The sequence below is a fragment of the Canis lupus genome, chromosome 2 (genome assembly GCF_011100685.1).
Source record: "Canis lupus familiaris isolate Mischka breed German Shepherd chromosome 2, alternate assembly UU_Cfam_GSD_1.0, whole genome shotgun sequence".
NCBI lineage: Eukaryota > Metazoa > Chordata > Mammalia > Carnivora > Canidae > Canis > Canis lupus.
The window spans coordinates 21014933-21039862 of NC_049223.1; the positions used below are offsets into that span (position 1 = coordinate 21014933).

Genomic DNA, 24930 nt, shown 5'->3' on the forward strand with positions numbered 1-24930 from the left:
ACAGGGGTTATACTGCTCTACCTCTGGTACATATTTCCTGAGGTCAGTGAAAGGTATTTGTGGGGGAGGTGTGTTTGAGGGGTGGGGCAGTGAGAGAGTAGAAGAAGAGATCAAAGTTTGTGACTGAACAGGTGAAGTCAGCTTACCTGAGACAGTCTGTGCCCTGTGCTGGTGGCAGCTGTCACTGGATCCTGCTGGTGATGAGTCTTTATCTGACAGGCCAGATAAAGGTGTTAATCCATATAGCAGCCCTGAGAGGGAATGATAAGGAAACCAGGGCTCAGAAGACAACCATCACAAAGGTTTTGGGATGAGTTGGGCTGTGTTTGAACTCTGGCCTTCTTATGACTAACTGTCTGCAGTTGGATGAGTTTCCTAGTCCCTTTGTGTCCCTCAACCTACCTCAGGGTGTTGTGAAAATTCAGTGAGTTGGTGGGTCCTTGCCCACAGCTAATATTTATTGAGTGCTATCTTTTAAGTGTTTTTATGATTGAACTAAGGTCATACAGCTAATGTGTGCTTAGAGCTGTGTTTAAGTTTCTCAGGTACTAAAGCTTAAGCTCCTCTACTGTTCCATTCTGCCCTTACTGTAGCCTTACCTCTGTTGACCAGGAAGAAAAATGGGTCAATTTTATTTTCTCCCTTACATATTCTACACAGTTTCCTGGGTGGTGGGGCTAAAGGGCCTATCCTTGGTTCCAGATACCTGGGATGAGAGCCCTTCCTCTTACTGTTAACTTTAGCTTCCCTTATGGAATTTTGTTCTGCTTCTTACAAGATTATGCAAACAGAATTATTATTTTGGTGTTAAGAAACATGAGCTGAGTTGCACTGTCATTTTTTTAAAAATAGGCAAATGCCACTCAAGTTTTAAATATTGATGTACTGTATCTATAATTTTATTTGTGGGTAGAGAAATTATGAAAACTGCTTTTTAACAATATTTTAAGAAGGGGAGGGGTGCCTAGGTGGCTCAGTCAATTGTGTGTGCCTTCAGCTTAGCTCATGATCTCAGTGTCCTGGGTTTGGCAAAAGTTGTCAGGCACTGTGCTCAGTGGGAAGTCTGCTTCTTCCTCTGTCCATTCATGCTCTCGCATGTGTGCACACACTCTCTCTCAAATAAAATCTTTAAAAAAATAAAGTCTATAAAAAATATTTTAAGAGGAGAAAATACAATACTTCCTCAGTCTTCTCTATTCCCTACCTTCTACCATAAGCAGAGAGAAAAACTTACCTATCAACAGAATTCTCTAGGTATCTTTAATTTGTATTCCTTTACTCATTCACACACAGCTGGAAGGATTTGAGGTTATTCTTTAATGATTGTAGTTAGGGTAGTTTAAAGATTAGGTGGGAGAGAGGTGATGACTTTAGTATTACCCATACTAACCCAAATAAAACTTTTAAAAGGTAACGGATTTTAAGTGTTTTCTATTTGGGAGAGATGATGACAGTTGGCATACGGCAGCTCATCCAATTTACATTGCTGTTGGAAGTTTTCAGGTGCCTTCTCTTGTTGCTTCAGAGTGCTGCTAAGTTATTGTGGCAAGTTTAATGAGTAAATGATTCAGGGCATGATTTCTTAAGCTACATCCATTAATGGGTCATGAAATCAATTTAGTGGGTCACGACCAGCATTACAAAAAAAAAAAAAAAAAAAGACAATGCAAATATTAGAGTGTATAGCATGTAGTAAAGGTGGCATATTGCTTCTGGAAACTTCTGCCTCAGCTAATTTTAGTGCGGGTGTGTATTCGGTCACTGAGTGCAAAGAGGATTTCAGACACAAGTTTGAAAGCCATTGATTTGAGGTATTTTAGAAAGCTTACCAATTTTAGAGCAAGTCTTATGGTGCATAGAAGGAAAGTACTTATAACCGTCTTTAACATTTTTTTGTGTGTATTGCTATGGGTATAAGGATATTTAGGAATGGCAACAAATCTTTTCTAGAACTAATATATTTTATAAAGAGGAAAGAAGGCTTAGGACTTTAATTCCAAAGAGTCACGGATGAAATTAGGGAAATAAAGTTGTTAATGTCCTACTTAATTACCATGTCGTGTGTACCATTGTGTTTGTAGATTTTGTACTATAAACTGAATTTTTAAATCAGAGATAAACTTCACTCCCAAATACTTGGAATCTTGTTCAATTTGACATTTGTAAGATTACAAACTAAAGAATACTTATTTCTAGATTTTTTCGAGCCCTGAATTGCCTTGAAAATTTTTTTAAAGAATTGTCTCATTTTTTCATAATTGCCTTTTAATTTTGAATACTTTATGTAAATAGGTAAAACTGTTCCTATTAAGCTTTTCAGATTTTTTTTTTTAAAGGAATAAGAGAAATAGCCATCATGGTGTAGTTTCTTGTTAGAGAATGATTTTATAATTGTTCTTCTGGAAGCAATTAATGATTTCCTTTATAACCAGCTGTAAGTAAAAGACAACTTTTCATTGTGAATGTGTTGACAAGTCATTTGCCCTTCCCCTTTTCATTTAATTAAATTACAGTAGCTACTACTTGTGTGGGTTTTAAAACAGATACTGTTAAAGTTCTGAACTTTTTGACAGGAGATATGAGAGAAGTCAAAACTGATGAGAAGTTTCTGGATGTCGAGTTCTTGAGTAATGAATCCTCTAGCAACAAGAGAAGTGAAAACATTAAAACTTCGGGTGAGAAGTTTTAACTGCAGGGTGAGAGAAGCAGAATTCTCCATTTTATATGGAACAAGCATTGGGCAGTGTGTTTACTGTTACCAGCCTATCCTGTTCTTTATCACTATTGCAGCTATAGAATTTAAGTGGCCTGATGGTATGGCAACATTGGAGAAAACGTCATTTGACTAGTACTATTAGGTAGTAACAGATCTGATTGAAATGCCAGAATAAGTAGCCTGATGGAGGATATGTTGAGACTTGGGGCATAAGTCCTCATCCTGATGACTGAGGCCATGAGGGCTATAGACACAGTGGTAGATGGTTTGAGTCTTGCATGCTTGCATAGGAGGAAGAAGGAGTGATTCACTTTAAGAAGGAATTTACTTAGAGTGGAAGCTATAAAGTAAATAGGAGACTATTGCAATGGTTATAAATCGGTCTTAAAAGCATCCTGTTTGAATGGGAATGAATGAAATCTCTCAACTACTATAGGATCTGGATTATGACTCACGTATCTATTCCTCACTGCTAAAAGTAAGTGATTATTTCTCTAAGGCCTCCACTCCAGAAATATGTTTGCATTTTTGAAACCTTGAATATTTTCCAAATCAGCGAGCTTCCTTCCTATTCCAGTAAGAATAAGGGCCATTACACTTTTTTTTTTTTTAAGACATTATGGCACCTGAGATCTCATTTGAATGCAGGCTGCTTGTTCTTAGGCTTTCATTTTCCTGTGTTCCTAGTTTGCCAGGTTGGTTGCTGTTCTTTTTCCCCCCAAGCTCGTTTTGAAAGTTTCTCTCTGCCTGTTATCATACAGAGAGATAGTCAAGGCTTCAGTGTAGCTCCGCCGGAGACTGGGTGTGCCTGTGAGATGGGTGGCTGAAGTAATGGCTTGTGGGAAATTAGATGCATCCTGGAGCTGGGGACACCGTGTTTTGTTTTCCTGTGACTCTGCACGACAGCTCTGAGAAATGACAGCTCTGAGAAATAGCAAGGTCCGCGGTCTTAGAATGACAGGGGTCCGGAGGGAGCTGGATAAATGTGCAGAGTTCAAGCCGAGAAAGTAACCAGTCGGGGTCGATGACTCCCTTGTTTCAGGCTCCCGTGAAATTTTCTAGACCCCCAACACATGTGTTTACACTTGAACTCTTGCCAAACTCTCCCCTCCAACCTCCCCCCCCGCCCCCCCGTGTGTAGAAAGGGAGGTTTTGTGTAGATGGAAAAGAAAAGCTAAGGATAAACGGGTTTCCATTAAAGGCCTCCTGTCTTTGTTGCTTGTTGCATGCAGCTTTACTACCCGTGCTGCAAGGACTATACGCTTCCAAGACATTATTGTTGCTGGGGTTTCCCGTTCAGCTTTGGAGCCCGGGTCCGGAGTGGCTAAAGGACCTCTCCCAGAGGGCCCAGCAAGCCTCTTGTCGGGAGGCTAGAGTGCCCTTGAAGGCAGGTGCCTCGCGGGTACGTGGCGGTCCGCTCCGGCCACCATGGCAAAGTACCCTAGGCTGGGCGCCTTACGGGACAGCCCAGCCGTGTCCCTCGCACAGTTCCAGAGGCTGGCGGTCCACGAGGAGGACGACGCCCTTCCCAGCTTGCAGGCGGCTGCCTTCTCGCCCACTGGCCTCACAGGGTGCCCGCCGCGGTGACCTCCTCCAGTCAGCCCCAGGTGCCATTACACTGGGGACTAGGGCTCTACCGGACGAATCGGGGAGGCGGGAGAGACGGACGGCCTCTGCCCGACGGCCCCTGCTCTGGGCTGCGGGCTGCTGACTTTCCCAGCTTCCTTTGTGTGTCCGCCGAGCACATGACGTAGTTCTGACCAATCAGATGCAAGAGGCAGCCCCGGGGGCTCCTGGGAGTGACTTCCCCCAGACGGCAGGGGCGACTCCTGGGAGGAGCTGCGGTATGGGGCGGCCAAGGCGGGGCCGAGCCGCGACAGCCGCGACAGCCGCGGTCCCTGGTAACACCCCCGAGCCCCGAGGCCGCCCTGGACGGTCCGCGCCGGCTTCCTGTGTGAGTTAACCCCGAGGGCCTGTGGTTTGAGCGGCCCGCGTGCCTCGGCGTCCTCTCACGGAGCACCTGGAGTCGGAAGGAGGAGTGCGGGGAACGCCTCTGAGGCCTGGATATCACACCGGCTCAGGGCTCAGGGCTCAGCTCGCTGGGAGCTGGGCCCCGGGGACCGCGTCTCCCCGCACACGCACCCGCACCCGCACCCTCGGGGCCTGAGCCGACTCACCCTAGCCGGGGACATGGCGGCCCCCAGGGGCGGCCCCTTCCTGTCTCGGTTTCGGCCTCTTCCAAAACAAGACCGGCGGATGCTGCTGCTCACAGAAAGCCCAGGAGGGAACCGGAGAGGAGTGAGGGGGAGAACAAACCTTAATTAAAAGTACCTGGGCTGTGTAAATGGCTGCTCTCCGGGGCTTAGTTAGAGGCACACAGTCTTCTGAAGAACCAGACGGAGACAGAGCCCCATGTTCATCGTGAAAGCAGAAATCAAATAAAAGTCAACTGATACTCTTATAATTACGAGACATTTTAACCATTCGGAAAATAACACGTAATTGTAACCACTGTTTTTGGTATGAAGTTCTCCCCTCCTCCCTCACACACTTTTTTTTTTTTTTTTTGAGTGTGAAAAATGAAATTTTCTAGACAAACTGTTATCAGTGGAAGGGTAAGTTGAGCGAGTGGAAGCCAGCTCACGCTCTTCCATAGAAACAAATCTGTTTGACACACAATATGGCAGAAATTTAGCAGATTTGAGATGAAAGTGAAAGGTTTACGGGCTGTCATTTTATCAGTAAGGAATCGACCCAGAAAAGTGATGTCAGTTTGTGGGCTTTTTATTTTTGAGGTTCTTTCTACTCTGCCACATGGTAATGGTACCTTATTAAGACAAAAGTGTGTTGAATCCCATCCACCAGCAACAGCCAGGAGCAGGTGTGGTCAGACCCAAGTGTGGTTCATTCAGCTTGCTGCTGTAGGTGAATGCACCCCAGAAGACCGTTGAAATTCTCTTGGAAAGCAGAGTTGGGATTGTGCTTGAGCAGGGGCTTTTGAAGGCAGGGTTGGGGGAATGGGGCCAGATCTGGGTTGGCTGTGGTCAGGAAGCAGGCACGGTTCAGCGATGGGGTATACTAACAATATTTATCTGGGAAGCAGGAGATGAATGTAGGGTTAGAGCTGTCACTTAGTAAAAAGTTAGCAATCACACCTGCTAGTGAGATAAGAGGGATGTCTTGTCATTTTTCTGGTGGCGGCATTGTGGGCTCATCTGGGTCTCATTCTGAGCATTCTTTATGTTCTGGTGGCAGCATTGGGGACTGCTTGTAATGTTGGTCTTCTCCAGTTGTCAGGAGGGCTGATTTTCACTTCTCCAGTAGTTTAATTTTATCCTGAATCCTGATGCTTGAGGAAGGGTAGGATTTAACAGAGGGTTAAGATCATAAGTGGGGAGTCTAAAGGGGATGTCTGAAGTTACTGTGTCTGAGCAGTCACTGGTTTTTGGTATTTTTTTGTGTGTTTGCTTTTTGTTTTTTTAACGTTGTTCAGTGCTAATATCTCAGGTTTTTAAAAAAGGGCAGAAGTGCCTGGCTGGCTTAGAAGAGTGTATGTATGATTATAGAGTTGTGAGTTTGAGCCACAAGTTGGGTGTAGAGATTACTTAAATAAATAAATAAAATTTTTTCTTTTTAAAGGTCAAATCAATAGTTTTCTCCTGCCTTGAGGCTTTTTTTTTTTTTTTTTAAATCCTCATAATGAATTTGTACTCTTCCAGAAAATTCTGGCAGGGTATAGAAGGAGATAGAGTGTTGGTGCTGTTATTAAAGTATCCTTAAAATTCAAACATATAAGCGACTTCAAAGATGCTATTCAGTTATTGATCAAGAGGTAATGTTAATGGTGGTGCTAGAGATTGTGCCAAATGAGTAGAAAATGTAGAGCATCAACTGAGAAAATTCAGTATGGTTGCCAGAAGTGAGAGAAGGAGCCAGTGTGGAACACTGCAGTGGGGACCAGTTAGATATTGGTTCTAGTCCAGGCATTGTCCCTTTCTCTGTGAACTTAGCCAAGCCCTTTCAGTTTCCTGGGCCTCAGTTTCCTCATCTGTAATAACAGGAAGTTGAACAAATGGCCCCTGTGCTCCTTTAAAGTTTCTGTCACTAGAGTCCTTTTAAAGATAGCCTTCTCTTTTAAAATATTTCGTTGGTTGGTTGGGCCAAGTCATAAATTTTATGGAATTATTATTCAGCTCTTGAAGGCAGGAATATTTGAGGGCTTTGAAAGCTAGTCCAGCTGGATGTTTTTTGTAGTCTGTGTAGTTTCCTTCCTTTCAGGAGTGATGAGGCCTAAATCAGCCCATCTTCCAGTGCACCCCCTTTGTAGTTTCCTGACATGAATGACTGAGGTGTTTCTTCCTAGAAAATAACATGCAATAAAGGTGCTGAGGGAGGCCTCTTTCCTTAGGAATTTGCAGTTTGGGAATAAAATCTGGCATAGTCATTTTTTAAACTCAAATTTTGTGAATATAAAATAGTGTAATGTAAAAATGTACTACATGCAAATTTTGAAATAATGCAGAAACCAGAAGAGTAAAAGAAACTGATATAAAGTTGCATCATTTCAAAACTGGTAAGGCAGGCAGTTTGTAAAGTGTGTGTCTGGGACTGCCACACAACAGCTTCATTTCAGCTGCCAGTAGACAGGCCTTCTGTGTTTAGTTGGTATCGTGGTCCATGTCTTTTGCTGGCGGGCATTGAGGCGTTTGCCAGTGTGGACTGATAGTTTAACATGCACTTCAATCTAAAGATCTTTCGATAGCCTTCAAAGATATCAAGCAGATGCTCACCAAGAGGTGTGTCTACAGTGGTGCCAGTGATCGTACCAAAACACCTCCACTCCAGGCAGTAGCTTTGTAACAGAAGCACTAAAACACAGTGAAATAGGCAAACCAGTAAGTGGAATGCATCATGCTGTTCATTTAAGGGAACGAGCATGGAGCACACTTTGAAATATGAGTTCATCTGGAGAGCCTCTAGAGCAAAGTGGGTAAGAGTATGGACTCTGGGGCTAGCTGTGTGATGCTGCCCACTTATTAGCTTTTTGGCCTCAGTTGAATTACCCAGCTTCTCTGGGCCTCAGTCTGATAGGGTGAATTTCAGTATCTTACCTCAAAGATTGTGTGGCACACAGTAAGCATGAAACATGGACTGCTGGGCCTGCCCACAGCAGTTCTGATTCAGTAGCTCTGAGGCTGGGCGTTTGCATTTAGCAAGTTCCTTGTTGGTGCTGATGGCAGCTGGGCCTTGTACTGTGTTTTGAATAGCTTTTGTACATGCAGACACACATACTAGAAACTAGGGGGTATACCATCTTAAAACCTGATATTTTTCTGTGTGATACATGGTGAATATTTCCCCTTTTACTGTTTAAAAATCTGTTTAAGCCACATCGTAACCCAGTATGAAATATTTAAGTGGCTTCCATTTTTTCACTATCATAGATTATAGATACGTCTTACTTTTATTTATTTGTTTATTCTAAAGATTTTATTTATTTATGAGAGACACAGAGAAAGAGAGGCAGAGACACAGGCAGAGGGAGAAGCAGGCTCCATGCAGGGATCCCGATGTCGGACTCTATCCAGGGACTCCAGGATCATGCCCTGGGCTGAAGGCAGGCGCTAAACCGCTGAGTCACCCAGCGATCCCTGATAAATGTTCTTATACAATATATTTTTGTCTGAATCTCTGATTATCATCTTGGAGTAAATTCTTAGAAGTGAAATTACCCAGTTCCAGGGTGTGTACATATTAAAGCCTTTTGCCACAGACTGCTAACAAATTTCTTCAGAAAGGATGCAGCAAAAATTTATCTTCTGATAAGTGGTCCATGAGAGTAGATAGTGATTTTCTGAATGTAAGAGAATTAGGAGAAAAGCATAATTAACTTCATAAAACTACTAGGTATTTGGGATTTGGCAAGAATTAGCAAGAAGAATATCTATGAACTTATAAAGAAGACAAAGATGTGTAAATTAGAAACTAGGTGGGAAGTAATGGATGAATTGTGGCATGATCCTAGGGTAATTTTTAGCATTCAGACTTGAATATATTCAATTATGGTACAATTATATACTTGATGTAGGAGACTTTATGCAAAGAGGAATAAATAGATTTTAATTTACCCTCTATGGTGTATGTGTGTTTCTTCACTATGATATCAAGGAGGATATCAGGATATCAAATCCCCCCCCTGGATTTGGAGTTTTGGTTTATTGAAGTCTGGTTCAAGCTCCATTCCTATGTGCATGTCTCTAGCTCTAGGCCAAGCAGATGAGATTTCAGAGGACTTGGAGTAAAGGTGGCTGCCTATGGGGAAATTTAGTATCACTACCAGAAAACCTCCTCACTGTAGATTTCACATGGAGAAGTCCATGGTTCTTGGGAACAGGGGTGAGTTGGAGTGGAGGCCAAGGTGGAATGTGTGTGGAGTATCAGGGGAGCACCTTCCTCTAGTCCATCTGGCTTGAATGATGGGGCCAAGCTCTGTAGCCCTTGGCTATAAGCCTCTGTGGTTGAGAGCCCCAGATAAGCTGGACTCTTCTGTATTATCAGAATGTTAGAACTAGTGAGGGATCTCAAGGGTCATCTGGTCCAGCCTTCTCTTTTTACAGATAAGGATGTTAAATAATTTATTATTTTCAATTAAACTTCACCTCATAAGTTTTTAAAATCAGCCAGCCTTGGAACAGAATTGGCTGGTTCTTCTTTCCTTGTTCTGAAAGATCTAAGCTTTTGAGAACTGAAGTGGCCAAATGATAGACAATAAAGCAGATGGCAGGGGTGACTGCGGTCCTGTTGCTCAGCCTTGGAACACTGAACTGATTTAAAGTCAAACCTGCACTACCCCTGAGTCACAGGAGCTTCACTTGTGCCTCTCTTCAGATCTGTACACTCTTGTGTGGTTCCAAAGGGCTTCAAAGTAACCTTGGCTATAGGGTAGCTCTCTTCTTGTACCAGCCCCTGTTTTCCAGAATTTACACATACTAGTTTCCTTTGTTCAATTCAGAAAAGTGGTTTTCTTTTTTCCCTTTTAGTAAACACATGTGACAAGTCCTTCTTTTTAAAAACAACAGCTGCTCTGAACACAAACTGTGCCTACTACCACTGGGTGACACTGTTAGATCACAGAACAGTCTTCTCTGGGAAAAAGCAAGAGTGCTTGAACTTCACATCTCATTAAGCTGCTTTCTGTAGGAGAGAGACAGGCTCAGAGTCACTAAATGGTCATGTATCAAATGTTATTTGATAAGTATAATTTTCCTATCTAAGGCAATTTTAAGGCCAATGACTTTAAGGTAATCAATTATTAAAGAGATCTGTTAATTGCTTTGAGGTTTGTTCAGATTAGCAGGCAGCATATTAATGAAGTACTAATTACTTTATGGGAATTTTTATGTAAGCCAACGGACTAATAATGTATTTCTCACCAGACAGCAATTTAAGTTATCTTTTTGAGGCAAAAGACTCAGCATTTAATGTATGGACTTCTGGTGAGTGTTTTGTTGGGTCATCTTGTTCAAGAGCGAATGTAATCTTCTGAGTTAGAAAAATGGACATTTGGTTCCCCATACTGATCTGTATTAAGAGAAGAGACTTGCCAATAACTCGTTCTGGGCTCCTTCAAAATCAAATGAGGATGGAGAATGTGGAAAGCACACTGAGATGTTTCCAGAGTTGAGAAATAAGAGTCAGGCTTTCTTTCCCTTTGTGTGTTTGATGTGATGGATAAGAAAACTTCAAATATAGGGTTGTTTTTTTTTCCCTTAAGATTTATTTGAGAACGAGAGGGAGAGTGCAAGTGTATATGCTTGTGAGTCAGGGGGAGGGGCACAGGGAGAGAGAGAGAGACAGAATCTCAAGCAGACTCTCCACTGAGCTCAGCCTGACATGGGGCTCAGTCTCATGACACTGAAATCCTGACCTGAGCCAAAACCAAGATGGAAACACTCAACCAACTGATTGACCCAGGTGCCCCCAAGTATAGTTTTAATAGGAGTAGACTTCAGTAGCCTAAGAAGAACATGAACAATGTCCTGTTGGGCTAGAGGGGAAGGATCCCTCATGAGGAGTCAGGAAAAGCATCATGAAAGGAGCTACTTCATTTGGACACTCAAATCCTTCAGTGTTGGCTCCCGTCATTCAGTATATGTTTGTAGAGTGGACATAAGCATGGTGCTGGGCACACGGTAGAGAGTGAACCCAGATCTGTCACTGACCCCATGGTCTGCAGCAAAGGCACAAGGGGCCAGTGGCCCCTGCCTTCTCCTGGTTCTTTTGCATCATGTAGTCACTGTGTGCTGCTTCTCCTCCTCATGCCTTCTGTTTGAGGTATTGTGCTAGAGCTCTGGGGATGACATAAATCAGTCAGTCTCTTCCCTGCCAAAGGGGTGAACATCTGTTCTTGAATGGAGACAACATGGATATATAGGAAAAATTATCTCATGATAAGTGTCAGATTCATGGGTACAGGGGGCTGACAAGCAGAATTGTCGCCATCAGTCCAGACAAGAGGAAGATGGCTCTTGAGCAATTGGTATGGGAAGATTTGTGGTGAGGTGAGCTTAGAACTGAGTCTCTGCAAAGTGCCTGGGCTTTTCATTGGCTTTGATGAGGGAATTCCACCTGGGAGGAAATCGGGAACAGAGGTGGAGATGGGAACATGTATGGGTTTGTGTGGATTTGTTTGCCAGAGTAGAGGGTTAAAGCTGGAGTGTAGGAGCCAGAGGTTTGCGAAGGTGTTTGAGGGACCTTAAGAACTAGGCAGAAAGTAAAATTTTATCCTGGTGTCTCAGTGATGCTTGGCTTGGTGGTTCTTGATCTGATTAAACAGTGTATTGGATTTGGCTAGGCTGCAGCTGGATTAGGGAAGAGTGACCAGGGGGAGCAGAGGCTCTAAAGAGCCAGGCGCTCCATCCTGAGACTAGGGGATAAAAGCGTGGACTAGGATTAAAGCAGCGGCAATGGGTGATGGTCTCAAGGATTTAGTATGAGAAAGAAACACTGAATGTTCAATTACTTATGAGAAAGAAACACTGAATGTTCAATCATCAAGGCTGAGGGCTAGGACATTGCAGAGATAACATTGATTTAAAAGATGCCTGGCTGATAGCGAAATAAGGAAGTTGAGGGAAGGCAACAGGGTTATTTCTGACACTGGAAGAATGGTGTGTGTGGTGTCCTCTTTGTTGCTGTTGGAAAACAGTAATTTCAATGTAAATTTGGCTGGGTTGGTTTCCACTAGAATGTAAGGGGCCTGCTCTGTCCTGTTCAGTGTTCTATCCTTATCTGGTCCATAACGGGCACTCAGTGAATGAGCCAGCAAGGTTGAGCTCAACTTCAAGCATGTTGCTTCAGATGTGAAGTACCAGTTGGCACTTGGAGTTTGTGACCTGGAGCTTGGGGAGAAGGGAACAGTCTACATATGCTCTAGAAATGGCTCACGTAGCAGAAAGGCCAAGGCCACGTGGGGTGACCAAAGGCAAGAGTTTAGAGAGCTTAGGGACTCATTCCTGGAGAACAGTGGGAGAGAGTGGGAAGGAAGAGGCTGCTTGGGCAGACAGGTAAGGGAAAACCAGGAGAGCATTGTACAAGGGACTGGCTTTCACATCAAGGAGGAGACGGACAACAGCTTGAATTTCAGGGAGGGGCTCAAGAGAAGAAACCAGGAGCCCTAAGAGCCCTGAGGAGAAGCCCTGTGTGTGGATGCCTTGCCGATAGGACCATGCTGTGCAGGCAGTAAGTGATCGCTGCTCAGAATTTGTTCTCTGGGACCTGTTAATGATCCACTGGTGAGTCCTTGGCTGCCTCACAGATCGCTGTCCTTGTGAACAGACCTGAGGGCTGGAGCACAGGACCTCTTAACCTGAAAGAACACTAGACTGAACCCTGACTGAACGTCAGCCCTGTGGATAGCAGCTGATAAGGAGGCCCCCTTCTCAGGTTAAAATATCTCTGGGTTAGAACTCAAGCCCAGCTGTTTTCTTGTACTTGTTTGGTTGAGAAACCATTCTGTGCTCTCGTGCTTTGGGTAGGACTAAGTAGCTGGGACATGCGGCACCAGAAGCACAGCAGGCTCTGACATGCCCTGTGGTATGCAGCTGTGCTGCATGTCAGTACCCTTGGTGGTGATGCCAGTTGCTTGGTTGTCCCTGTCCTTTCAGATGTGTGTTGCTGTTGGCTAGAGCTGAGGAGCATTTCTCCCCCTCCATCATTTACACCTCACAGAAGTAGGGTAGTCCTGCAGGCCACCAGGGAGTTCTAGAATCTGCCCTGGAGATAGAAGGAGGGAATGTGCAGAATTCAAGTCTTATCTGAGGCCACAGGAGATTAAGCAAAATTGTGAACTTTATTAGTAAGGTTGTCTTGATGTTTGAAGAGTTTTACCCTTCATATCAGGCCAAACTAGATGTTTTGTTTTTGTAGGTTATGTTTTGATCTACAAAACAAAACAACATATGATTGCTCTGTGCTCAGAAAAGTTATTTGCAACAGACTACTGAGAAAGGGGAGATAAATGACCACCCAGTTTTGCTGATAAGAAGACTGAAGCATAGAGATTGGGAAATTATCAGGATTTTCAGGGCCTTGGCAGACTCAGGCTGTGGGCTCTGCTCTGTGCTTTGGCCTCATCTGTCTGGCATTTTCATATCTGCCCCCCTGGCCCCCCATGTCCCTCTCTGTCACGTAAGTCCAAATTGGAAAGGTGAGCAGAGCAGAGACCAAGATTGGGTTTATCCATTAAACTTTGTCTGAACTAGTATACGTGTAGTGTATGGTCATTCATTTCACTTTGACCAAACATTAGTTAATGGAGGGGTAGATTAATGAATTAATTTGTTGGAACTATTAAACTGTCTAACTTATTGAGTGGCTGCCGCAGGGTAGGTATGGTGTACGGTGGATGTTTTCCATAGGTTTTCTTTCATGCTTATAACCACTCTGTAAATGTAGTAAGTAATTTATATAAAATCACATAACTGATGAGCAACAAAACCAGGATTCTAATCCAGAATAGGTGGTCTTGAAACCTGGTCTCTTTTTCCATTATATACTGTATTACGTCTCATAGACTGAACAAACTATAAAATAACAAAGTTCTAATTACATAGCAGCAACCAAATGACCCCTAGATAGTAATTTTAATAGCAATTTAATATGTACTGCATTGAACCCAGTATACTGTACATACAGAGAAGGGCATAAGCCAAAAAGCTGTAGTAATTGGTGAATTTTCGGAATGAACAAGCCTGTATAACCAGAACATATATCAGGAAGCAGAACATTATCAGCACCCCAGAAGCCCCCTTTATCCCTTTCTAAGCCTAGCCCACTCCAAAGATACCCTTTATCCTGACATCTGACACCAAAGATTGGTTTCGCCTGTTTTTGAACATTATATATATGGAATCATCCAGTATGGACTCTTTTGTGTCTGGCTTCCTTTGCTTAATATTCTGCTTGTGAGATTCAGCCTTGCAATTGTCCATTCATTCCCTTGCTGTGTAGTAGTCCACTGTCAGTGTACCATAATTTACTTATCGATACTACTGATAATGGACATTTGGATCACTTCTGATGTGGAGCTGTCAATAGCCACGCTGTGAATGACTTATAAAAGCCTTTATGTGTTTTAAGGAAAATGTGTCTTTCACTTCCTTCTGTCCTCACTTTAATGTGATAGCTTCTGCAAGATGTTTTCAGTTTGGTGTTATAAAGCTATGATGTTAGGTAGGGAAGCTTCCAAAATCTTCTCAAGAGAGAAAAATCATCCTGTTTTAAAGTGAAACTCCGTTCTTCCCTCTCTATTCATTATCCCGGTCCAGAAGAATGGAGTGCCCAAAGAGCATCCTTTTGGAATCAGACCCAAGGTCAAATCCTAGTCCTGTTCTTTAGTAGCCATGTGATGCAGTACAGCAAATAACAGTGTTATCATTACTAATTATTATTTATTGCCAGTGACAGTGCGAATAAAAGATGACATCTACTGAAGGTTAGCGATTTCTAGTCCCTACCTTTGGTATACATTTTGCATTTACTCTTCCTAACAACCCTAGGAGATAATCTGCCTTTTTTTTTTTTTTTAAAAAGTAGTGAGATGACATGTCCAAAGACACACAGTAAGTGAGAAATCTGGAATTTAGACCCTATTCATGTGATCTGGAATCCATGTTCTTGAAGCTGTCTGAGCCCCCTTTGTAGGCCATAGGGAGTAATAACCCCTCACCTCATAGGGCCTCATCAAGGATTAAAATATGGGGAGAAACTTAGGTACACCTTCTAGGGCAGATGCACAGGGATTCCCAAACGGATTTCTTTCGTGGCATATCTCTGTGCTTTCAGCCTGTACTTCTCACAGTGCTGAGGGCCAGGGTGAGGCGTCCCTGCTCTTCTCTGGGTTGTGGTTTTGATGATGAACACCTGGTTATTCGTGGAGCTGTCGCCACCTTCTGGTTGGTCTCACCTCAGCCAGACCTGCTTAGCTTTGATAAGGGCCTGTGTTCTGTTTTCCCGATGTTTCTTGCCTCCCTTCCCATGTTCTAAATATAAAATATGTGCCTTTTTTTAAAAATAAAAATACATTTTTAGGGAATGAAAAAACTGATGAGAAAATGAGTTTGGTATTTTCCCAAGGGCGTCACCGTTTGGCATTTGTACAGCAGCATACTTGCAGCCAATTTATTGCAAGTTTGAAGTGGCGACAGTAGTGGAGTGGGCAGAGCAGAAAAAGTAATGCTTCTGTGCTTGTGCAGATGGCTCTGGTTGGCTGTCATTTCTAAGCCTTAGTTTAGGTTTGTGGCCACTAAGGCCCCCTGGGCTGTCCTAACGCCTTAGGGTACCAGTTGTCACTGTTCTTGATGAATTTGCAGGTTCGCCTGAGGACCAGGCTAGTCAGGAGTTTGTCAGTGAAACCCTTGGCTGTTGGGGAACCATTCTTGCCTTAACTCACTCTGCTTCACAACGTTCTTCTCACAGCTGCTGCCCTTCTGGGAATAGTGGGTGCCGAGGGCAGGCTTTCCATCCTTAGCTGACCTGGGCCTGGACTTGGCCTGCCTGCAATCTGAAGTGACTTGGCTCTATCAGAGTTTTGTCAGAGGGTCACTAGAATTTGTTAGAGCCAGCCTGTGAAACAGCCACTCCCAAAAAATGCTTTGGAATTACTTTTAACTTGGCAGAAGTAGTTGTAGCGATTCAGAAGTTTAATTGTTTTGCTTTGACTGGTTATAGTATAGCTGTAACCTGTAGGACACCTGCATTCATTGCCATGTTTCAGGTGTTGTTTAAAAGACTTCAATTATTAGTGCTTCTAGGTAGAATTTGATATTAAATATTTAGGTAAACGTAAAACTTAGTATAATCTCTAAATTTGAGGTTTAAATCTCATAGGATTAGGTTTTAAATTTTATCTTTCTTATATGCAGATGAACTACTAATGTCCAAAATAGTATGAAGAGGAAACTGCAATATGATCCAAGAAATACTTGTTTTATTAATCTATATAATTTTTCTGTGGGAATGGTTATTTACCTCTGGAAAGCAATCAACACAGGATGCCTGGTGTAGGCATGGAGTGGGCCCAGAATCAACCTCCGGTAGGGAAAACAATGAAAAGCAAGGATTCAAAATCCATTATAATGTTGGGATTTCTTGACCTTGGGAATAGCAGAGTTTAGTAACGACTTCTGTTGATTTGCAGAAATTAAAGGCCGAAGTCTCATCAGGTGGTGTTTTTCAGTGTATGCCATTTGGGCCTGCGGCCTCAAAGGTCCTCCAGGCTCTCGTCTAATGCCTTTGGGTACTAGAAGGTGTCCCTGCCTCTTCCTGGTCTAAGACTGAGTTTTTAGGTTTGCTTCAAATATCTGCCTCAGATGTACTTAGTATCTAAGATGCAATTCTGTGTTGTTATTCAACTTCTTAAAATATTTCAGCAAACCCCCTTTGTCTCAGAGCAGTATAAAAGGTCCTTTTTTCTCTGTCAGGCCTGTTTCTTGCTGTTCCCTATACTCTGAGCCATTCAGAACTCCATGGAGCACCTTGAAGGTGTGATCAACCTTTTTATACTTTTCAGAAGGTTCTTGATATTTGTAGCCTGAATGGGCCTTAGAACCATTGACTCTTATCAGTGAGGTCTGTGGGTCATTTAGTCAAACTCTTATGTTTTTGAAGAAAACAAGGCTTATAGAGGTGAAGTTTTGCATGTCAGGTTTCCCAGACCTCTAAATAAACTCTGTCATGGTGTTGGTCACATAGTTTATTTAATAATAGCTTCTATTTGTTGAGCTCCCACAGACATGCCAGAGATTGTACAGAGTACTTAAATCTACATTTCAGCCAGTTCTTACAACAGTCAGTTTAACAGATGGGCGAACGGGGAGTCAGGGAAGTTAAGCTCTGTTCAAGATTTCAAGCCAGTTTTATTTCTCCTACACTGAGCCAGCACTAGTTTTCCCTTATCAACTTGAAACTTAAACTGATTTGTAACTTTTAAAATTTTATCTGATCAGGGGAGTATGACAAAAATGTCTTCATGTTTATTTCTGGAAGAGTGTTTCATGTAGTAATAATAATACCCAAATGCCAAGTACTTTTCCTTCCAGATAGTTCTGTCTCATCTTTTTTGTCTGTCAGGCTTCTGGATTGCCTGATTCTCCGTGAGGAGACCTGGTTTCTCAACTCCATTCTCAGCCCTGTACAAAGGCCTTGTTGCTAGGACTTCAGACAGCTCAGGGGCTCCCTCTACTGGGAGTTAACCCAGGACTCTGTTACCTAATTTAAACATTTATTGACTCAGTCCTGGGAGTCTGAGGAACGTGAATATAGAACAGATATGGTCTTTGCAGTGAAGAGTTGACGATATATATTTGTATCGCTGGAACAGTAGGTTTGGGGATTGGTGAGTAGTAGGAAGAGGAAACAGAAAATTCTTTTGTTGTTGAGAAGTCAGAGACTTTAGTTTATTTTATTTTTTTTTTATTTATTCATGATAGTCACACAGAGAGAGAAAGAGAGAGAGAGGCAGAGACACAGGCAGAGGGAGAAGCAGGCTCCATGTACCGGGAGCCCAACGTGGGATTCGATCCCGGGTCTCCAGGATCGCGCCCTGGGCCAAAGGCAGGCGCCAAACCGCTGCGCCACCCAGGGATCCCCGAGAAGTCAGAGACTTTAATCGCAACTGGGGAATTAGGAAAAGTGTGGAAGATGTGACATTTATCTGGATCTGAAGGGATGAGTGAGATTTGGCTTTGTGGCAATTCTGGGATAGGGTAGGAAGAGGATCAGCATCTCTGCTGGAAGGAATGGTGCTAGCAAAGGCATGCCGGTGAGGAATGCAGGGAAATGAAAATTTGGGGGAGCAGTGCATGTTTATTTTAGTTTAAGTAGAGCTCAATTGGAAGATAGGATCTCTGAATGGAAGAGTTCCCTTAGGATCAGGATGGCATTTTCCAGTCTTGGTAGCGATGAGGAAGATGGTTGGCAGAGGGAAGAAAGTTGAATAAGAATGTAGATTCCACGTGTTGGTCTTGGCTCCAGGGGGGAAGTCGCTGAGAGATGACCAGAATCCAGATCCTTCGCAGCCACTGCCACGAGTACTGGATGGAGCTTTTATAGAGGTTGCTCCCTGCCAGTTCACCCCCTTCTTCCTAAGTGACCTTTGCCCAGACTCCGGCCTGGTCTACTTCATGAGGGGCTATAAGGAAGCCTTAGAGCTACACTGGACTCAGGCTGAGAGCCTTCCGTCTCTCATGTCCCAGTCCCGGTTGTGAAGAAGGGCCAGTCAGTGAGGAAAGAATTTGAAGGGAAGTGTTTGCACCTTCGCCTGCAGCAGAACTCCTCCTGCACACCCCTTCCTCCACCTGCAAGGGTGTCTGCTTGAGTCCAGTACGAGACACGCTACCACCTTCCTACACTGGTCCTCTGGGAGAAGAGCACTTCCCAGATACTAAATCTAAAGAGGAATCAGAAAAGTTTCCAAGCTGGAACTTGTTTTCTAGATTCAGAACTGAAGCCTTTTCATTCTGCACACTGGAAGTTCTCTGAGTCTTGGCACCAGGGACCAAGATGATGCCTGTACCCTGGTGCTGACAGGAGAGATAGGGTGAGTTATGTTGCCTCTGCTAGTGAGAACAGGTGAATGGAGGGGCAGAGGATGGGGGCTGGCAAGGCGGGGATGGCTGAAGTGAGAAACCGTGGAGGTCAGATTAGTGAGACAAAGGAAAGAATCACCCAGGGGTTGAGTACTGACTGCCTTCACAGCCTTGCTGTCACCGCTTGGATGTCTGTCCGGCAAGTACCTCAAATTCTGTGTCTCCCAAACGGGATTCCTGGGCTCATCTCCTGTCCAGCTCCCCTCATGGCCTCCCTGCCTGAGAGCACGGACTGACCTCCTTGTTGCTCAGGCCAGGAACCTCGGAGTCACCCTTGATTCTCCTGTGCCTTTCACACTTCATATCCAGTCCTCCAGGAAGTCCCGGAGGCTTTCTTATCAGAGTCTATCCTGACCGTCTGTCCTCCCACCTGTGCTGCAAGCACCCTGGTCTAAACCATCTGTCACCCTCATCATGGAGATAGCTTCCTGCCTAGTTCTTTCCCTGCCTGCTGCTGCTATTCTAAATTCTGTAACTAGAGTAGTCTTTTAAAAATAGGAGTCAGATCTTGTCACTTTTCTGCTTCAAACCCTGAATGGCTTTTCCACTATCTCCTGAGTAAAGGCCAGCAGTCCTCACGGTGGCCCTCATGCTCCCACAACATCTGGCCCTTCCACCCCCATTCCCTCCCTCAGCTGTTACCTCTGTATCCTCACCGACATTCCCTTGCCTCCAGCCTCACTGGCTTCTTTGCTTCTTCTTGTACTCACCAGGCACACTCCTACCTCATGGCCTGGGCATGAGCTCTTCCCTCTCTGTGGAGTGCTGTTTTTCCACAAGTCCACAGGGCTCACCCTCCTGTATGTAATACCTTAGGAGGCTGTAATCTGTTTTGATTTGGTGTCATGGAGGTTACCCATGGTTTAGAGCAGAGAAACAGATTCTTTTATGGAATCCTTTAGGCCTTCTTATCTACTGATTAATGAGAATGAAACTACTGTTGGTTTTTAAAGACAACTGGGACTGCACAGAGGTGTGTATGGTGCATTTCACATTTCATCCAAGGAGCACAATTTTGTGTGGGGCAGTGCATTAAAGGCAGGCCGGCTGTGATTGGTTCACTAATTCGCCATTTGCAAGGTTTGTGTTTCTCCAATCATTGAAGGTGGTAGGCGTTCTCATTATTTTTTTTTTAAAGATTTATTTTTTTTTAATTTTTATTTATTTATGATAGTCACACAGAGAGAGAGAGAGAGAGAGAGAGAGAGGCAGAGACATAGGCAGAGGGAGAAGCAGACTCCATGCACCGGGAGCCTGACGTGGGATTCAATCCCGGGTCTCCAGGATCGCACCCTGGGCCAAAGGCAGGCGCCAAACTGCTGCGCCACCCAGGGATCCCAGGCGTTCTTATTTAAAAGATCAATGCATGGGCAGCCCGGGTGGCTCAGCGGTTTAGTGCTGCCTTTAGCCCAGGGCATGATCCTGGAGACCCAAGATTGAGTCCCACGTCAGGCTCCCTGCATGGAGCCTGCTTCTCCCTCTGCCTGTCTGTCTGTCTGTCTGTCTCTCTCTCTTTCATGAATAAATAAATAAAAATCTTTTAAAAAATAAATAAAATAAAAGATCAATGCAAATAGTGTTCAAGGAACACTTGGTGTAATTTGTTATATATGTCTCAATGTTTAGTAATTTTGAGCCTCAATTATGCTGTTGAACCTAAAATATATAAATGAATAACACATCTGCAATGTTGCTATTTTAGTTGATTTATTTATTCTTTGGATTTTTAACCTCTTTATTTTCACATAATCTTCAAAAGATTCGTTATAAAAATAGCAAATATGATAGAGCATGAGTTTTGAGACCAGCGGGCATTCATTTTAGTTCTTTACCTTACTAGTAATTATTAGTATAAACAAGTTATTTAATGTTTGTTTCTACATTTTATGGTCTGCAAAGCAAAGATTCTAATTCTTTTCCTCGTTGGGTTGTTGCTAGGATCAGATGTGGCATGTTGTATGTGTTGCTAGGTTAGGTACTGGCTCTGAGTAGTTGTTGGCTGCCACTTGGAACGCATTTCCCTTTGGATGTGGAAGAGTACAATGGTGTTTTGGGATAGTTCAGGAAGACATCTTTAATGACTTTGAAAGCAAAACTCCTGTTTGTAGCTGAGTACCACTGAACCCATTTTTTGTTTTTGTTTTAAAATTTTTAGTTGAAAACACCTCTTTATTCTTTCCACTGTCTACCCCCCACCCCTTGTCCAGAGTCCATGGAAACATACCATGTGTTTTCTCCTCCTTTAGTCTGTGAGCATATAAATAAGCACACAGTTACTTAGATGTTTGCTCGGTGGGTTGATGTCATGGGCAGAAATAAAGATGGAGCTTGTCTTCCGTTAAGGAGCTTATTTCTGGAGGACCTCTCTACTTTTTCAGTTTAGACCAGATTTTATTTGGTTCAGCATTTATTCACCTTCTACCATGTACCAGGCACATTGCTGAACTCGGGGATTTAAAACTACAAAAGAAGTGGTTCTAGTTCTTGGGGAGAATAGACAGAAACATGTGGTTACCCTGTGTCGGTGCATTTCATGACGAAAGTACATCACCACCACTGCTGGACTGGGAAGGCACGTAGGTGATGATTATCTTGCTGTCCCAGGGGAGGTGGGGCAAGGTGGCAGTATTGGGTGTGAGCCCATTCACATGCACATCTTCCTCCCAAACTTCCCCTGTTCTGTGATCACTGTTTCATTTAAGGTCATAAAGCTGACCAAAGGATTAGTAAGCATGTTCTCTGGACTTCCAAGGAAAGGCCCAATGTCAAATACTCTGCCTTAGTCTGGCTCTGCATCTCCTTTTTGGTTTGGGAAATAAAATCATCATGCAGGAACAGGGAAGCAGAAAATGCCACATTAGTTATCTTGAAATATTGGCCAGATTTGTTTTGAGGGCAAGGGAACAGGATTGAGGTCATCATCAAGAGAAGAACCTAGGAGTCTACAGCAATGGGATGCCTGCCTGATGGACCTGTGGGCTACTTCCAGCAGGATGCCCATTAGCCTTCTTGCTCCCAGCTCTTGCCCTCACTGAGTGTGTTCTTATGTCTCATTAAGGATCACATATGTTCATGGAGCACTCACCTTGTGCTGCACACTGCCCCCGGATAGCTACAGGGGTATGTGTCCTGCTGTTCAGGAGCATCTCTTATTGGGGAGGTCATGTACACTTGAATCCTAGGATGAGCAGCTCAAATTGAACATGGAGGAAGGGACCCTAGGGATTATCATCTGTTCATTTCACCGTACTGGTCTGGAATCTGAAACCGGAAAGGCTGTGTGTCTCTGCCTAGGCATTACATCAATTTTTCTTCTTCTGTACTCCAGTGACTGCTTGTCCTCCTTACTAAAAAACTTGTGTGGATAGGCTTTCAATACAAGGCATCCTCCCTTCTTCCTCTCTGGAACTTCCTTCCTTCCTGGAACTTTTCTAGGGCGTGTGTGTGTGTGTGTGTGTGTGTGTGTGTGTGTGTGTGGCAGGGGGTAAGACCAAACCACTGCCCCCAGAAGCATTTGCTTTGAGAGCTAGTAACAAGCAAAATCTGTAGTATTGGCAAAGCAGGGAAGAGCGGGGGTTGGGATTGCAGGTTTAAGTGTGGTGGTAAGAGGTCAGACCTCTTTGAGGAGGTGACATTTGAGGAGGGACCTGAGAAGATGTGAACAGGGTGCTCATGAGAGGGGAGAGGAGACCCCGGCCGGTGGCAGCATAAGGAACAGAGGGCTCTGTGTTCCAGAAACCTCCTGATGTTGATGGATATCAGGTGTCTGTACATTGTCAGTGCATAATCATTTGGGGCGGTGGAAAGCAATGAAGCACTTCAGTCAGGTGGCCAGGGTGTTGCTTGTTATGGGGTTAAGTTGGACTTGAGACGTGTTGGTGGGAAGCATCCTATGTGACCTGAAATTCCTCAAGGTGTGAGTAGTTGTGACCAGAGTCAGATTATGGGACCCCTCTGCTTTAATCACGGGCAACCCAAAACAACAAAGCCATTCTTCTTCCCATGGCTTTCACAAAACTTCACATATTTTTCCATGAAGCGCCAAGTGGGCCCACAAGGATAACATGTTGGCCAGATTTGTTTTGAGGGCAAGTGTGTTACACAGGATGTTTCAGCAGAAGAGCTTATAGATTATCTCCCCTTTGTATTTCAGACGGCCCATCTGAGGATACCGACCTTAAGGATACATATCTCATCCCAAGAAACATCATGGCCGAGCCAGACTACATAGAAGATGACAATCCTGAGCTAATTAGGCCTCAGAAACTAGTCAATCCTGTCAAAACGTCCCGCAACCATCAGGATCTTCACAGAGAACTTCTCATGAATCAAAAAAGGTATTATAGTGGTTTCTCAAGCAAAGTTTGACTTTGGGGACTTTGACTTCAGAGATTTTTTTTTTAATTCTTTTCTTGACTATATTTAAGGCTGTCTTATTCCTTCTAGTCTGACCCAGGGCATCCCTCCATGTAATAAGGTCATCTGCGTAGCTGCCACTACCACTCTTACTCCATGATCTACAGGACTCTGTCGCCTTCTCAGATGGACATATATTGTAGAATTTGGATGGAAGGGGATTGATTAAGGATAAAAGATAATATCCTAAGTTGAAGAGAAATACATTATTTCTTGGATTCGTAAAAACTCTGAATTTGCTCCTTACGTTTGGGGAAATGTAGGAATCACATGTAATACTGCCTGCTTTAGCCTTTGTGAGTGGCAAGAAGTCTCTAGAACTACATCAACTTAATAATAGACAAGAACCCTTTCTTTTTTTTTAAGTAACATTAAAATTATTACTATGATCATTTTTATTGTTAATTTTTTTAAAGGGAAGAAAACATTTGCCTTTTATCTTCTTTGTAGACCATTTGTCAGCTCTACATGTGTCATAAAAATGACAAAAATGTTTGGATGTTGGGTTGACGTAGTCTGCTTTTTAAGTGATTTTGGGCAGGGCCAATTGACTAGGCGAGCTGAAGATACAAAGGTACTTTTTATGTATTAGGACACAAAATTACTTACATTGTCCAAAACCTATTAAGCTTCCTGTAGAGCTATTCTCAGACCTTCACAATGAAATTGTCGATCTGAATTGTGGGACCACAGGTCAGTCATCCCCTCACTCTTTGCCAAGCAAGCCCTAGTTAGCTAACCATTGAACTGAAGGATATGTAGACCAAGGTAAGCAGAGGGTCATGTTTTAGACAGAAGGCCTAATTTAAAAACAAAAAAATATAAAGAGGTTGTGAAGGGGCAGTCCTCCTTCCCTCATGTACCCCTGCCAGAATTTGTAACTCCTGCTGAGGCATTCATTGTCAATCGCCCTTCCTCCAGCCTGGGAATGTGACTTACTACCTTCTTTTTGTTACCAGCATGTACTAGTATGCCAATGGATTCATGCTGATGAAATTGAATGCAAGTTTGATCCATTCTGAATAAGTGCTTAGCTTCTAACTGTCTTTGTCACATAGAAGGAAAAAAAAATACAGATTTGGTATCATCATGCTCAAAGCAAAACAAGAATATGTACATTCCTAAGTAGGCCACAGAATTTGGAGGCAGTCTTGTCTGGGAAATGATGCCTGCATTTTGATACGAAGATCACAAGTTTGATATGCTCCAAAAGAAGAGCAGTCAGCACTAACTACTTTCCTTCTTGGACCTCAGTTCCTTTATCTGTAAAAAGGGAATAGGGGACTCCATTGATCTCTGAGGGACATTTTCTCTCAAACAACGGTTGGTTTGTTTTTCTGTTCTATTTATGAATAAAGGCTCCAAGTCAGAATAGAGGCAAAGGTAAAACCAACATTGGCAGAACAACTGTTCTCTGAATTAGAGGCTACAAATTATTCCACAGAAATGTATTTAGCACCCTGGGTTATATATCTCTAGAAAGTAGAGAATCTGTTGCTAGATTTTCTAGAATACACACTTTTGTGAAAATGGACCTCCCTTCTGCCTGATGTTCTCTGGCCTGAGGTCCCTTGTCCTTGTTCACACGGTGACTCTAGCCAGGCCCAGCTCAAGTAATCTGGGAGATCAGTCTGTTCCCTTGAGTACCAC

At 43.5% G+C, this 24930-nt stretch overlaps 1 protein-coding gene across 4 annotated transcripts in view; it reads left to right on the forward strand.

Moving 5' to 3' along the window:
• Nucleotides 1-24930, forward strand: part of FAM107B (family with sequence similarity 107 member B) — a 70664-nt gene that overhangs the window by 36081 nt on the left and 9653 nt on the right. For 2 of the 4 annotated variants that reach the window (XM_038530059.1, XM_038530057.1), the window contains exon 2: nt 23018-23201. In XM_038530059.1, coding sequence (XP_038385987.1) covers nt 23074-23201 — 128 coding nt within the window. In that variant the 5' untranslated portion in view covers nt 23018-23073. Of the gene's footprint in view, nt 1-4517; nt 4671-4749; nt 5237-23017; nt 23202-24930 lie in introns of those variants that run through there. The other 2 variants (XM_038530056.1, XM_038530058.1) reach the window with 2 other exon arrangements.